This window comes from Silurus aristotelis, assembly GCF_946808225.1.
Source record: "Silurus aristotelis genome assembly, chromosome: 7".
NCBI lineage: Eukaryota > Metazoa > Chordata > Actinopteri > Siluriformes > Siluridae > Silurus > Silurus aristotelis.
The window spans coordinates 3,705,078-3,718,969 of NC_139580.1; the positions used below are offsets into that span (position 1 = coordinate 3,705,078).

The following is a 13,892-nucleotide window of genomic DNA, read 5'->3' on the forward strand; positions in this document are numbered from 1 at the left end:
GAAGTAGTGATATAAATAATAGTAATAAAAGGGGAAGTGATTGTAGTAGAACCAGTAGTAATAAAAAAAATAGCAGTAGAATTCAAAGAAATATAAGTAGCAGTTCTAGTTGTAGTAATAGAAGTCGAAATAGTACTAATAAAGTAGTAGTAGAAGTAGAAGAAGTGGTAGTGGAAACAGTAGCTGTAATAAAAGCAAAAGAAATAGTAGTAGAAGCAATAGTAGTAATAGTAGTAGTAGTAATCTAGTTGTTGTAGTAATAGAAGTAGAAATAGTACTAATAGAAGTAGTAGTACAACAAGTAGTCATTTTAATAGAATTATTAGAAGTAGAAACAGTAATAGTAATAAAAGCAGTAGTAAAAGTAGAAGTAGTAGAAACAGTAATAGTAATAAAAGCAGTAATAAAAGCAGTAGTGGAAGTAGAAACAGTAGTAGTAATAAAAGCAGTAGTAGAAGTAGTAGAAACAGTAATAGTAATAAAAGCAGTAGTAAAAGTAGAAGTAGTAGGAACAGTAATAGTAATAAAAGCAGTAATAAAAGCAGTAGTGGAAGTAGAAACAGTAGTAGTAATAAAAGCAGTAGTAGAAACAGTAATAGTAATAAAAGCAGTAATAAAAGCAGTAGTGGAAGTAGAAGTAGTAGGAACAGTAATAGTAATAAAAGCAGTAATAAAAGCAGTAGTGGAAGTAGAAACAGTAGTAGTAATAAAAGCAGTAGTAGAAACAGTAGAAACAGTAGTAGTAATAAAAGCAGTAGTAGAAACAGTAATAGTAATAAAAGCAGTAATAAAAGCAGTAGTGGAAGTAGAAACAGTAGTAGTAATAAAAGCAGTAGTAGAAGTAGTAGAAACAGTAATAGTAATAAAAGCAGTAGTAAAAGTAGAAGTAGTAGGAACAGTAATAGTAATAAAAGCAGTAATAAAAGCAGTAGTGGAAGTAGAAACAGTAGTAGTAATAAAAGCAGTAGTAGAAACAGTAATAGTAATAAAAGCAGTAATAAAAGCAGTAGTGGAAGTAGAAGTAGTAGGAACAGTAATAGTAATAAAAGCAGTAATAAAAGCAGTAGTGGAAGTAGAAACAGTAGTAGTAATAAAAGCAGTAGTAGAAACAGTAGAAACAGTAGTAGTAATAAAAGCAGTAGTAGAAACAGTAATAGTAATAAAAGCAGTAATAAAAGCAGTAGTGGAAGTAGAAACAGTAGTAGTAATAAAAGCAGTAGTAGAAACAGTAATAGTAATAAAAGCAGTAATAAAAGCAGTAGTGGAAGTAGAAACAGTAGTAGTAATAAAAGCAGTAGTAGGAACAGTAATAGTAATAAAAGCAGTAATAAAAGCAGTAGTGGAAGTAGAAACAGTAGTAGTAATAAAAGCAGTAGTAGGAACAGTAATAGTAATAAAAGCAGTAATAAAAGCAGTAGTGGAAGTAGAAACAGTAGTAGTAATAAAAGCAGTAGTAGAAACAGTAATAGTAATAAAAGCAGTAATAAAAGCAGTAGTGGAAGTAGAAACAGTAGTAGTAATAAAAGCAGTAGTAGGAACAGTAATAGTAATAAAAGCAGTAATAAAAGCAGTAGTGGAAGTAGAAACAGTAGTAGTAATAAAAGCAGTAGTAGAAACAGTAGAAACAGTAGTAGTAATAAAAGCAGTAGTAGAAACAGTAATAGTAATAAAAGCAGTAATAAAAGCAGTAGTGGAAGTAGAAACAGTAGTAGTAATAAAAGCAGTAGTAGAAGTAGTAGAAACAGTAATAGTAATAAAAGCAGTAGTAAAAGTAGAAGTAGTAGGAACAGTAATAGTAATAAAAGCAGTAATAAAAGCAGTAGTGGAAGTAGAAACAGTAGTAGTAATAAAAGCAGTAGTAGAAACAGTAATAGTAATAAAAGCAGTAATAAAAGCAGTAGTGGAAGTAGAAGTAGTAGAAACAGTAATAGTAATAAAAGCAGTAGTAGAAGTAGAAACAGTAGTAGTAATAAAATCAGAAGAAGAAGTAGTAGAAACAGTAATAATAATAAAAGCAGTAGTAAAAGTAGAAGTAGTAGAAACAGTAATAATAATAAAAGCAGTAGTAAAAGTAGAAGTAGTAGAAACAGTAGTAGTAATAAAAGCAGTAGTAGAAGTAGTAGAAACGGTAGTTATAAAAGCAGTAGTTAAATAGAAGTAGTAGTAGAAGTAATATATTTTGTAGTAATAAAAGCTGATCATTTGAGAACAAATTAATTTGAACCGCTGATCATTTAGGGAACTGATCAGTAATGAAAATGGCTGATCAGGAAGCTGATCATTTGAGAAGCTGATTATATAGAAAGCTAAATAGTGATGAAAATGGCTGTTCGAGAAGCTGATCATTTGAGAAGTTATTGGTTCATGAAGCTGGTTCATTTGGAAGCCTCTTCATTTAGGAGCTGATAGTTTGGAAATGATTCATCTGAGAAGTTTATCACTGGTGAAGCTTCATGTTCAGAGTAGTAGAAGTGGTCGTAGTAATAAAAGCAGTAGTAGAATAGAAGTATTAGTAGAAGTAGTATAATTCCTAGTGATAAAAACTGATCGTTCCAGCAGCTGAGAGTTTAAAAACGAATGGTCTAGTAGAATGGTCTGGAAGCTGATCATTCCAGAAGCTGTTATTTGATGACATTATTGATGATATTATCAGTAAGCTGATCATTTATGAAAGGGATCGCTGAGGAAGTTGTAAATGTTTAGAAGGCGATTGCTTTAAAAGAACTTAGTGTGTGTGTGTGTGTGTGTGTGTGTGTGTGTGTGTGTACGAGAAATTTACAGGGCCTCCAGGCAGATCACAGCATGTCTCCTGCTCTGCCTGCTTGGAGTCACAGTAGATGACCATCCTCTGAAGGTCGAACTGTGGAGAGAAGGATTCAGGAAATGAATTGGTGATGCAGATTATTTAAGATATGAAGATTCAGCGAGCATTTCTGGACCACTCACGTCGATGGGAACACTGTCGTACAGTCTCTTGCCGATGACGGTTTTGCCCTGGATGTCGATGTCCTCTCGCTCTTCGATCTGGAGAGTCTGGATGTGTTTGCAATCCAGGTAGAGCGAGACGGATTTGGCGTGAACGCTCAGGCCGATCTTGTGCCAGTTCCTGTCGAAGAGGTTTTCCACTTCAGGGCTGCGGAACACGGCTCGGACCGCGTCTCTGGTCAGACCCACGGCGTTGTACTCCACCGCTTTATTCTCTCCATCCAGACGGATAGAGACCTGCAGGAGAGATAAAAACTAGATCAATTCTACATTGAGTGTGTGGAGTAAATAAACATTCAAAGGATTGTTCTGATGATATCTGATTAGACGAGTCCTTTGAGATACCGTAGTTTTACGACATCAAAGTTGCCGTCAACTGAAAATTAAAAGTGGAACAGTTCAATAAAACTGTGAGAACACAAGCAGTTCATTGTTTTGAAAGCTGATCGTTTAGGAGGCTGATCATTTTGAGAAGCTGATCGTTGATGAAGCCGGTCGTTCATTTGAGAAGGTCGTTTTAAAGTTGATCGTTTTGTTCACATAAGCATTTGTGTGTACGGTTTTGCAAAGCCGACCATTTGAACAGTGCTTTTAGAAAATGCTGCTTATTTTACAGGCTGGTTATCTTTGAGAAAACGTTGGAATCGTTCAGAAACTGTTCCTGTAGAAGGGAATTGTTTTAAAAGATTGTAATTTTATGAAGTTGGTCTTACATGAAGCTGATCATTTAAGGAAGCTGATTGTATATAAAGCTGATCGTTTAGGAAGATGATCAGTGATGAAAATGGCTAATCGAGAAGCTGAATATTTAAGAAGCTAATCATTTAGAAAGCTAAACAGTGATGAAGACAGCTGTTTACTAAGCTGATCATTTAAGAAGATGATCGCTGATGAAGATGGCTGTTCAGGAAGCTGATCATTTAGCTAATTGTTTAAAAATCTAATAGTTTAGGAAACTGATCAGTGATAAAGATGGTTGTTTAAGAAGCTGATTGTTTAAAACAAGTTCATTTGAACAGCTGATCATTGATGAAAATGGCTGTTCAGGAAGCTGATCATTTGAGAAGCTAATCATATAGAAAGAGAAGAGTGATGATAATGGCTGTTCGGCAAGCTGATCATTTAGAAAGAGAAGAGTAATGATAATGGCTGTTCGGGAAGCTGATCATTTGAGAAACTGATCATATAGAAAGCTGAATAGTGATGAAAATGGCTGTTCGGGAAGCTGATCATTTGAGAAGCTGATCATATAGAAAGAGAAGAGTGATGATAATGGCTGTTCGGGAAGCTGATCATTTAAGAAGCTATTTGTTCAGGAAGCTGGGTAATTTGGAAGCCTCTTGGCTTCTTAGACAACATTTACACCAACTGTATATGAATCTTTCTCTTGTTCCTTACTGAGATTTACCGACCTGAGGGATGCCGTACTTATCATAGACCTGCCACAGGTACCAGTCCTCCCTCCTCGAAGTCTTTCTGAATTTGAAGGTGGTGACAAAAGCATATTCATCTGGAAGACCTTGTGGGAACACGTTTCTGTATCACACACAGGAGAAAGAGAGGGATTCTTAATATGATGGTCATTCTGAAGTTGAGAAACTAGTAAAACCAAACAGATGCTGATCATCTAATTAACTGATCATTTGAGAAGCAGATCAATTCGATTTTTGATTTGTATTTGTGTGTTTGTACTACTTACTCAGTCTGCTGCACGATGGGCATCGTCCCCAATCTCACATATGAGCTCTGTCCCGGATCCGACTTCTCTCCCAGAACATCTCTCACATTAAAGTACTCCATCAGGTCAAAGCCTGGAGAGACAGGAGATCTTCATTATCACATTGGGCTCAGATGTTGTTTCAGGGTATGACCACTAGAGGGAGGCGTGAGTCAAAATCTACTATGAGTGTAATTGATACCAAAAAGGTGCATTATTTAATTCATCGATTGATCAATTGATTAACGTATTTACTTGTTTGTTTGTTGATTTTTACAGCCATTTGTGGTTCTTCCCACAAACCTGGAGGCACACAGTTGAATAATTGTGACCCAAACCTGTTTTAACATGATGATGCCCCTGTGCACAAAGCCAGTTTTATGAAGATCTGGTTTCCATGGGTTGGAGTGGAAGATCTCCTGCTATAAAGCTCCAATATCAACTTTATTGATAGTACTCTGAATATATATATATATATATATATATATATATATATATATATATATATATATATATATATATATATATATATATTTATTTATTTTATTTTTATTTTTTTTTCTCATCTGTCATAGGCGATGCATTTATAATGACAAGCGCCAATACTTTTGATTAACGACTCTTGAACTTGAATTCTTGATGTAATCATGGCATTGCGATGTGTCTCTATATCTAAAGCTTCCAGCTCGTATTTACGATATTTCCACTATTAGCACTCACTAAGGCGTAGACTCGACACGGCTAGTCAGCGTAAATGACAGTGATGTTAGCGCTGTCTTGCATCCATTTAAAACCCAGACAATGTTTTAGATATCTGTTTGACTGAATACACACGAGTGTGAGGACTTTCTCCGGGGCTAGAACCACTCATTTCCCCCCCGTGCGTGTTTTGTGCGTCACGTATGCAGGAAGTAAACGTTAGAATCTACTCTCTGGGCCAGATGTTGCAAGTGTGTCACTGGTGCATGAATAGAAAACTATGTGTGTGAGTGTGTGTTTCGTGCTGCGGTTTGTCTCGGCCCCTTAACGGTGGCAGAACGACGACGCTCCTATACACAACATGCGCGTTTCCATGGCAACAGGGCGTTGACCCAGCCAAGTGTGTTTCGGTATTTTTACTTCGTTCTGCTCCGACCCCTAAAACACTTCCCCCTTTATTTAAAAAGTGTATGACCTCGTGTGTGTGTGTGTGTGTGTGTGTGTTTGGAAAAGGTCAATGTTCTCATCCCATTTTATTTACTGTACAAGCACTGATTTCTCGACACTAGGAATAGAACCTCATCCCTCCCGTAAAATGATTTCAATGAAACAAATCAAACGGAAAATGGTTCACTGTAAATAATTTCAGTTTCTTGTCGTACATTTCAGCCCCACGTCTTCAGTGGTGTCCTACCTGAATCACCTCTGAATCCCATCGCTACGACGCCACGTCTGTAGAAACCGTCAGTGTTATAGAGAAGTGCAGTAGAACAGAACGAATGTCATCACTAAAGCAAGAAACCCAATCAACACAATTTAACACGTCTCCTTTCACTGGAGCCACAACTGCACCTCCACATACATCATCTCCAGCAGAAGCGTCGATATTCACCTCATCACATCACCCCTGTGGGGTTTTTTTTTTCAGTGCATTACAGTTTTCCTGGGGATTTAAAATTGTGTGTTTTGGTCAACATTTCCTCACAATGTCCAGCTTTCCATGAAAAGTATTTAAGCTTATGCAGTTTTGCTACAGATGCAAGTTACAAGCTTCGACTAGTGTGCTGTCTGTCCGTCCACGTGAAAATGGCAACGTGTTTGGACGGCCCCGGAGTGTCTAACTTGGTGTCTGTGTGTGTGTGTGTGTGTGTGTGTGTGTGTGTGTGTCATACTGCCACAATTCTCATGAACTGTGCAAGTGTGTGTGTAAAAAAGCTCAGGAACAGGTGGCCACTCAATGCCAGATCTTGTTCTCCATCAGTGACCAGCTCTAAAATATCTAAAACCTGACTCCACTCACGCTGACATTCCCTCAGGCAGAAACGTCTCCTTTCCAGAAACGTCGCAATCAATCACACAAAGAAAACAACAAAACACTAAACCAAATGCAAATCTCTAAAGACGTCTTTGCTGCCTGGTTCCTTTGGAGCTTCCAGTGTAATAGAACACTGCAGCTTAGTGATGAACGACTTCATTACACAAGTCTACAAGTTCTGTGTGTGTGTGTGTGTGTGTGTGTGTGTGTGTGTGTGTGTGTGTGTGTGTGTGTGTCGGCAAGCTGGCAAATCAATAAATAAATTTTAAAAAAATAATAAAAAAATTAACAATCAATCAATAAATAACTGATCCGTAAAATAATTTTAAAAAGCTCAGCAGCTTTTTTATTTCCTATTTTTCTTCTTTTATCATTTTTTTTTTATAATTTTATAAAAATTTATATATATATATAATAAACGTATATAACATAACATATACAAGTTATACATTTTATTCAATCTTTAATATTATATATATAGTTGATTTTATAAATGTTGTATTATATTTATTATTTATTATATTTCTTATAAATTATTTTATTGATTTATTATATTGAGAATCATGATTTTTATTTAATTTTATGACACCATTTTTTACACACACACACACACACACACACACACACACACACACACACACACACACACACACACAGCACACGCACAAAAAAGCAGTCATGTTTGTAAAAAAACATATTATAAATAAATAAATATATAAATAAATATATAAATAAATAAATAAATGCACTTCTTTGATAAATCTATTAGCAAATGTTCTAATCACATGTTTTGATGTAAGGGGCGGGGCTTATAGAATATGGGCGGGGCTGATCGGTGGCTGGATATGAAAACTAATATAACTATAAATTTAAAATAACTACAAAAATATATTCTTTTATCTAAAAGCAGAATAATAAATGTTTTTACAGCTGTACATTCTCTCTGCTTTACTGCTACAATTCTCATGGTGTGTGTGTGTGTGTGTGTGTGTGTGTGTGTGTGTGTGTGTGTGTGTGTGTGTGTGTGTGTGTGTGTGTGTGTGTGTGTGTGTTTGTGTGTGTGTGTGTGTGTGTGAGAGTGTGTGTAGTTTTCCCCCTGTAGCTTCACCACGCTTGAGCCTGTAATTAGAAAAGCAAAACCGAGTGTATAATAGGAGAGCTATTTTGGACTGTGTGTGTGTGTGTGTGTGTGTGTGTGTGTGTGTGTGTGTGTGTGTGTGTGTGTGTGTGTGTGTGTGTGTGTGTGTGTGTGTGTGTGTAGGTGGATGAGAGTAGAACACAGCTGCCTGAGAAACGAAGCAGGGACTTTAATGACATGCTCCTCTGATCCACGTTTGTTCATATCAGACCACATGATCACATCTGCCTGTGTGCACGCACGCACACACACACACACACACGCACACACACACACTCAGAGAGAGAGAGAGAGAGAGAGAGAGAGAGAGAGAGAGAGAGAGAGAGAGAGAGAGAGAGAGAGAGAGACTTTTAAGTACACAAGACTTGATGATTGGGTGCATTTACTTATGCATTTTATATACTATACTATTATATTATATTATACTCTATTACATTAGATCATATATTATTTATTATTTAATATGTTGGGGCTCTCAAAAGTAGTGTTATTAGCATGTTAACGCAAATTAATTTTAACAGCACTAATTTTATTAACGTGTGATTAATGCAGCGTGCATTTCTCTTTGATCATTTTGATTCGAAATATAAATAAATAAATCTAAAAAAGGCGAATTGAAAACCTTCCACATATTTATTCACGACGTCATTTCTTTGTTCAGATATGAAAATTTGTAATAATCATGCAGCGAAAAATTATTTGGATTCACCAAACATTCGTTTTACTCAAATCAGCACCAAAATCGCACAGATCCGGCAATTAAAACCGTCCGTGTGGAAACATAGCGAAAGTTCTGTTTGGTATCCCAATGATTTACGTCATTAAAACACCAAAATGACTTTTAAAACATTTACAAGAATATTTTGCCTTCATGCTTCATGTTCAGTTCGGTTTCACTAATAAAAACAAACATTTGCATAAAGCATCAATATTTCTAAATGCGCATGTTGATTAGCGTATATTAGCAATATGTGTTTCATTCCTGTAACCTTCAAAAAAAGTTTTAATAAAACCTTCATAACTTTTATACAACCATCATGAATGAATCCTGTATCCTGCATAACTACACGACCTTCATGACCTTCTTAATGACCCTCATAACTTTCTATCTGATTTTCAACGTTTTTTATATGACCTTCATTACTTTTTCAATGTCCTTCATATCTTTCAATATGACCTTCATAAGTTTCCATATGAACATCATGACTTTCTACATGACCTTTATAACTTTTCATATGAACTTAATGACTTTCTATAAAACCTTCATAGCTTTATACAACCTTCCTCACTTTTCATTTGAACTTCATGAATTTTTAAGTGACTTTTACAACTTTCTATATGATTTTCAAAACCTTTTATATGACCTTCATAACTTTCCACATTAACTTCGTGACTTTATATGATTTTCATAACTTATCTATAATGTCTTCACAAATTTCTATCTGATTTTCAAAATGTTCTTTATGACCTTCATTACTTGTTCAACTCCCTTCATAAATTTTCCATATGACCTTCATAACTTTATACAACCTTTATTACTTTCCATATGAACTTCCTGACTTTCTATTAGACCTTCATAGCTTCATAAGGCCTTCATAACTTTCTATAAGACCTTCATAGCTTTATATGACTTTCATATCTTTTTATACGACCTTCATAAATTTTGTGCAACCATCATAACTTTCTATGATACCTGCATAACTAAGTGACTTGCAGAACTTGTATGAACTTCCTAACTTTCTATACAAATTTCATTCTAAAGGATCTTCATAACTTTTTACTCGACCTTCGTTTCTTTTCTGACCTTCATACCTTTCTATTCAAACGTCATACCTTTACATGACCTTGAAAACTTTATATAACCTTTATCTCTTTAATAACATTCATAACTTTCTATGCAACCTACATAACTTTTTTACAAAATTATACTTCATAGCTTTTTATATGACCTTCATAACATGCATTATGACTGTTCTTACTGATTTTTTGTATAACTGTTTTTTTTGTATTGCACTTTTCAAATGATGAGTGTTTTTTTACATTTGAAATGAATTAAAGTGTAAAAAATGTGACTATAGTTTTATATGTTTAGTAGATTTTTGTTTGTATTCTATATAAAGCTACATTGCTAAACTCAGAGCCTGGTGTCTTCTCGTCTGTGCGCCTCAGCAGGTCTGCTTTTCAGCTCAGCTTGCGTGAAGGTGTGTGGGAGGCTCACACAGGAACTCTAATTCCCCGAAAGACTCAAATCAAACATCCTGGCATGAGGACTGTGGCATGCGAAGGTTAAAAATATGCGGTGCTTCGTTAAATTGTGTTCTCCAGACAAAACCGTACTCCGTCCTTTTCTAGATGAACTATTTGAACACAAACATGAAAACACAGCAACCATGATGTTTGAACAAGCATGCACTAAGGGACGTATCTGATCATGTCTGATATCTCCATTAAAGCGACTCTATGGAGCAGAGGATGTGCTCTGAGTGAGCGTGAAGCGAGTCACCTGGAACCTCCTGGAGTCCTGCGCTGGAGCTGTTGGGCTTGAAGCGTTCTGCTTGCACCTTCATATTTGGACACAGCACATCTGTAAAAGGGGAGGAGGAGACATAAACTGTTAGGACGAGGTGATAAACATCTCCAGGATGTTCCTTCGCTATGCTTATTTCTCTAAGGATATGACCTGAAAGCAGAGAGTTTGGATTAAAGAGGATGAACCTGAATGGTCAAGATCTTTATTCCACATGAGATCTGACTGTAGAGCAGCTGTGTTCTCTCAATACATCACCTTCTCACTTCTTCATCTTATTAAGATGTTCCTTTCCTTTTTTGCTGTCATTTTTTTGTGAACTACTGAATCAATGAACGACCTTCAAAACTTTCTTTATGACCCTCAAAACTTTCAATATGACCTTCATAAATTTTAGATGACTGTCAGATCTTTCTATACGATCATCCTAACTTCTAGGCAACCTTCATAACTGTTTTGACGACCTTCAAAACGTTCATAACACGACCTTGATAACTTTCATAGAGCTATTATTACTTTTCAGAACTTTCATACACCTTTATAACCTTCTAAACAACCTTTCTAACTTTCTAGATGACCTTCATACTTTGTAAATGACCTTCATAACTTTATATATAGCCCTCATAACCGTCTTGAAGATGTTCGAAACTGTCCCTACAACCTTCATAACTTCCATACAACTTTTATAACCATCTCAATAAGGTTTTAAACTTTCTATTCATCCTTCATACAACTTTTATAGTTTTCTTGATCACCTTCATAACTTTTTACATGACCTTCATACAGTATCAATGACCTTCAGAACGTTCTATATGACCTTGATAATTTTCATACAACCAGCAGAACTTTAGACAACCTTCCTAGCTTTGGATATGACCTTCATAACTCTATCAACCTTCATAACCTACGATATGATCGTGATAACTTTCAGACAACTATCATAACTTTCATACGACCCTTTATAACTTTCATACGACCTTCATACTTTCATACAAGCTTCATAACCTTTATACGACCTTCATAACTTTCATACAACCTTCATAAATAACTTGACAGGGTTCAAAATTCATCACGTTCTATTCAACCATCATAAATGTATATGACCTTCAAACATTTTGTATGACCTTCATAACTTTCTATACGGCCCTCATAACCGTCTTGATGATGTTTAAAACTTTCTCTACAACTTTTATAACCGTCTCAACAAGTTTCAAAACTTTCTAGTCAACCTTCATACAACTTTTATAACTTTCTATATTATCTTTATAACCTTTTACATGACCTTCATACATTTTTGATGACCTTCAAAACGTTCTATATGACCTTGCTTATTTTCATACAACCATCATAGGTTTATACAAACTTACTAGCTTTGGATATGACCTTCATAACTCCATCAACCTTCATAACTTTAGATATGATCTTGATAACATTTGATGTTTAAGGTCGTATATAAAGTTATGAAGGTCATACAAAATGTTTGAAGGTATGACCTCTATAACTTAATATAGGACCTTCATCATTTTCTTTATTGAAACTTTTACATGAACTTCATAAATTGCCTATGACCTTCAGAACGTTCTATATGACCTTGATCGTTTCATTACAACCTTAACCGCCTCGACGACATTCTATACCAACTTTATTACTGTCGATATGACTTAATTTTCAATATGACCTTGATAACTATTGATGTGACCTTTATCACTTCCATCGACGACGTTCAAAACTTTCGATAAAACCTTCGTAACTTTCTACATGACCTTCATAGATTTGATATGACCTTCAGAGCGTTCCATATGACCTTGATTATTTTCATACAACCATCATACCTTTCATGCAACCTTCCTCACTGCCTCGTAACTTTCTATATGACCTCCATACCTTTTGACATGACCCTTCAGAACTGCCTAGGTGATTTTCATAACGCGTCTATCACCCTAAAAACGACCTTCATAGCTTTTTTTTTACCTCAATAACTGTCTTAATGACATTACAAATTTCTATAGAACCTTCATAACTTTCCAAAGACTTCCTAATGAACTGTGTCCACTTTGTGAAAACTGTTTGGAGAAGAACCACATAAAATGGGTGTCCTAATACTTTTGCCAATACCGTGTAGTTCCTACTTGTAAATTCCTACTTTTCCTTTCTTCTAATTTAAAAGCGAGAACTGGTGGAGTGTATGTGCAGGGGATTAGTACTTTTACTCGTCTCGTGATCAGAACGTGGGGATCTGCGATCAAGTCCATGATTCAGAGGGATATTTTCAGACGCTGCATGAGGGAAGGGTAGTGTGATTTATGATTACAGGTTAGGATGTGTTCCTCGTGCCAGGGTTTGAGCGGTATTGCAGGTTTGTAAAGAGGCTAAGTGGTAGCTGCGCTGACGGGACTGTGAGGTGACACGGGCACGCTCGGTTAGCTTTAGCACATGCACAAGGAGAGTCTGCTATTTTTGGAGGAAGATCTCGATCTGATGCTAAGAAAGGACGCTAATATCTAGCTAATTAAATTAGGTTGGGCTGGTAGAAATAATAGGTGGGCAATCAGTAGTAGTGGCCCAAAACCTAGTCCACACCTGATCCACGCCTAATATACACCTGATCCAGGCCTGATCCACGCCTAATGTACACCTGATCCACACATAATCCACCCCTGATCCACACCTGATCCACGCCTAATGCACACCTCGTCAACACCTAATCCACTCCTGATCCACACCTGATCCACGCCTAAAGCACACCTCATCAACACCTAATCCACTCCTGATCCACACCTGATCCACGCCTAATGCACACCTGATCCACGCCTAATGCACACCTGATCCACGCCTAATGCACACCTCATCAACACCTAATCCACTCCTGATCCACACCTGATCCACGCCTAATGCACACCTGATCCACGCCTAATGCACACCTCATCAACACCTAATCCACTCCTGATCCACACCTGATCCACACCTAATGCACACCTGATCCACGCCTAATGCACACCTCATCAACACCTAATCCACTCCTGATCCACACCTGATCCACGCTTAATGCACACCTGATCCACGCCTAATGCACACCTCATCAACACCTAATCCACTCCTGATCCACACCTGATCCACGCCTAATGCACACCTGATCCATGCCTAATGCACACCTCATCAACACCTAATCCACTCCTGATCCACACCTGATCCACGCTTAATGCACACCTGATCCACGCCTAATGCATACCTGATCCATGCCTAATGCACACCTCATCAACACCTAATCCACTCCTGATCCACACCTGATCCACGCCTAATGCACACCTGATCCATGCCTAATGCACACCTCATCAACACCTAATCCACTCCTGATCCACACCTGATCCACGCCTAATGCACACCTGATCCATGCCTAATGCACACCTCATCAACACCTAATCCACTCCTGATCCACACCTGATCCACGCCTAATGCACACCTGATCCACGCCTAATGCACACCTCATCAACACCTTATCCACTCCTGATCC

At 36.8% G+C, this 13,892-nt stretch overlaps 1 protein-coding gene across 3 annotated transcripts in view; it reads right to left on the bottom strand.

Moving 5' to 3' along the window:
* col22a1 (collagen, type XXII, alpha 1) overlaps positions 1-13,892 on the bottom strand; it is a 71,383-nt gene that overhangs the window by 40,876 nt on the left and 16,615 nt on the right. For all 3 annotated transcript variants that reach the window (XM_083546763.1, XM_083546764.1, XM_083546762.1), the window contains exons 4-8: positions 10,358-10,438; positions 4,685-4,796; positions 4,398-4,521; positions 2,947-3,222; positions 2,780-2,860 (exon numbers count right to left, since the gene is read on the bottom strand). In XM_083546763.1, coding sequence (XP_083402889.1) covers positions 2,780-2,860; positions 2,947-3,222; positions 4,398-4,521; positions 4,685-4,796; positions 10,358-10,438 — 674 coding nt within the window. The remainder of the gene's footprint in view (positions 1-2,779; positions 2,861-2,946; positions 3,223-4,397; positions 4,522-4,684; positions 4,797-10,357; positions 10,439-13,892) is intronic.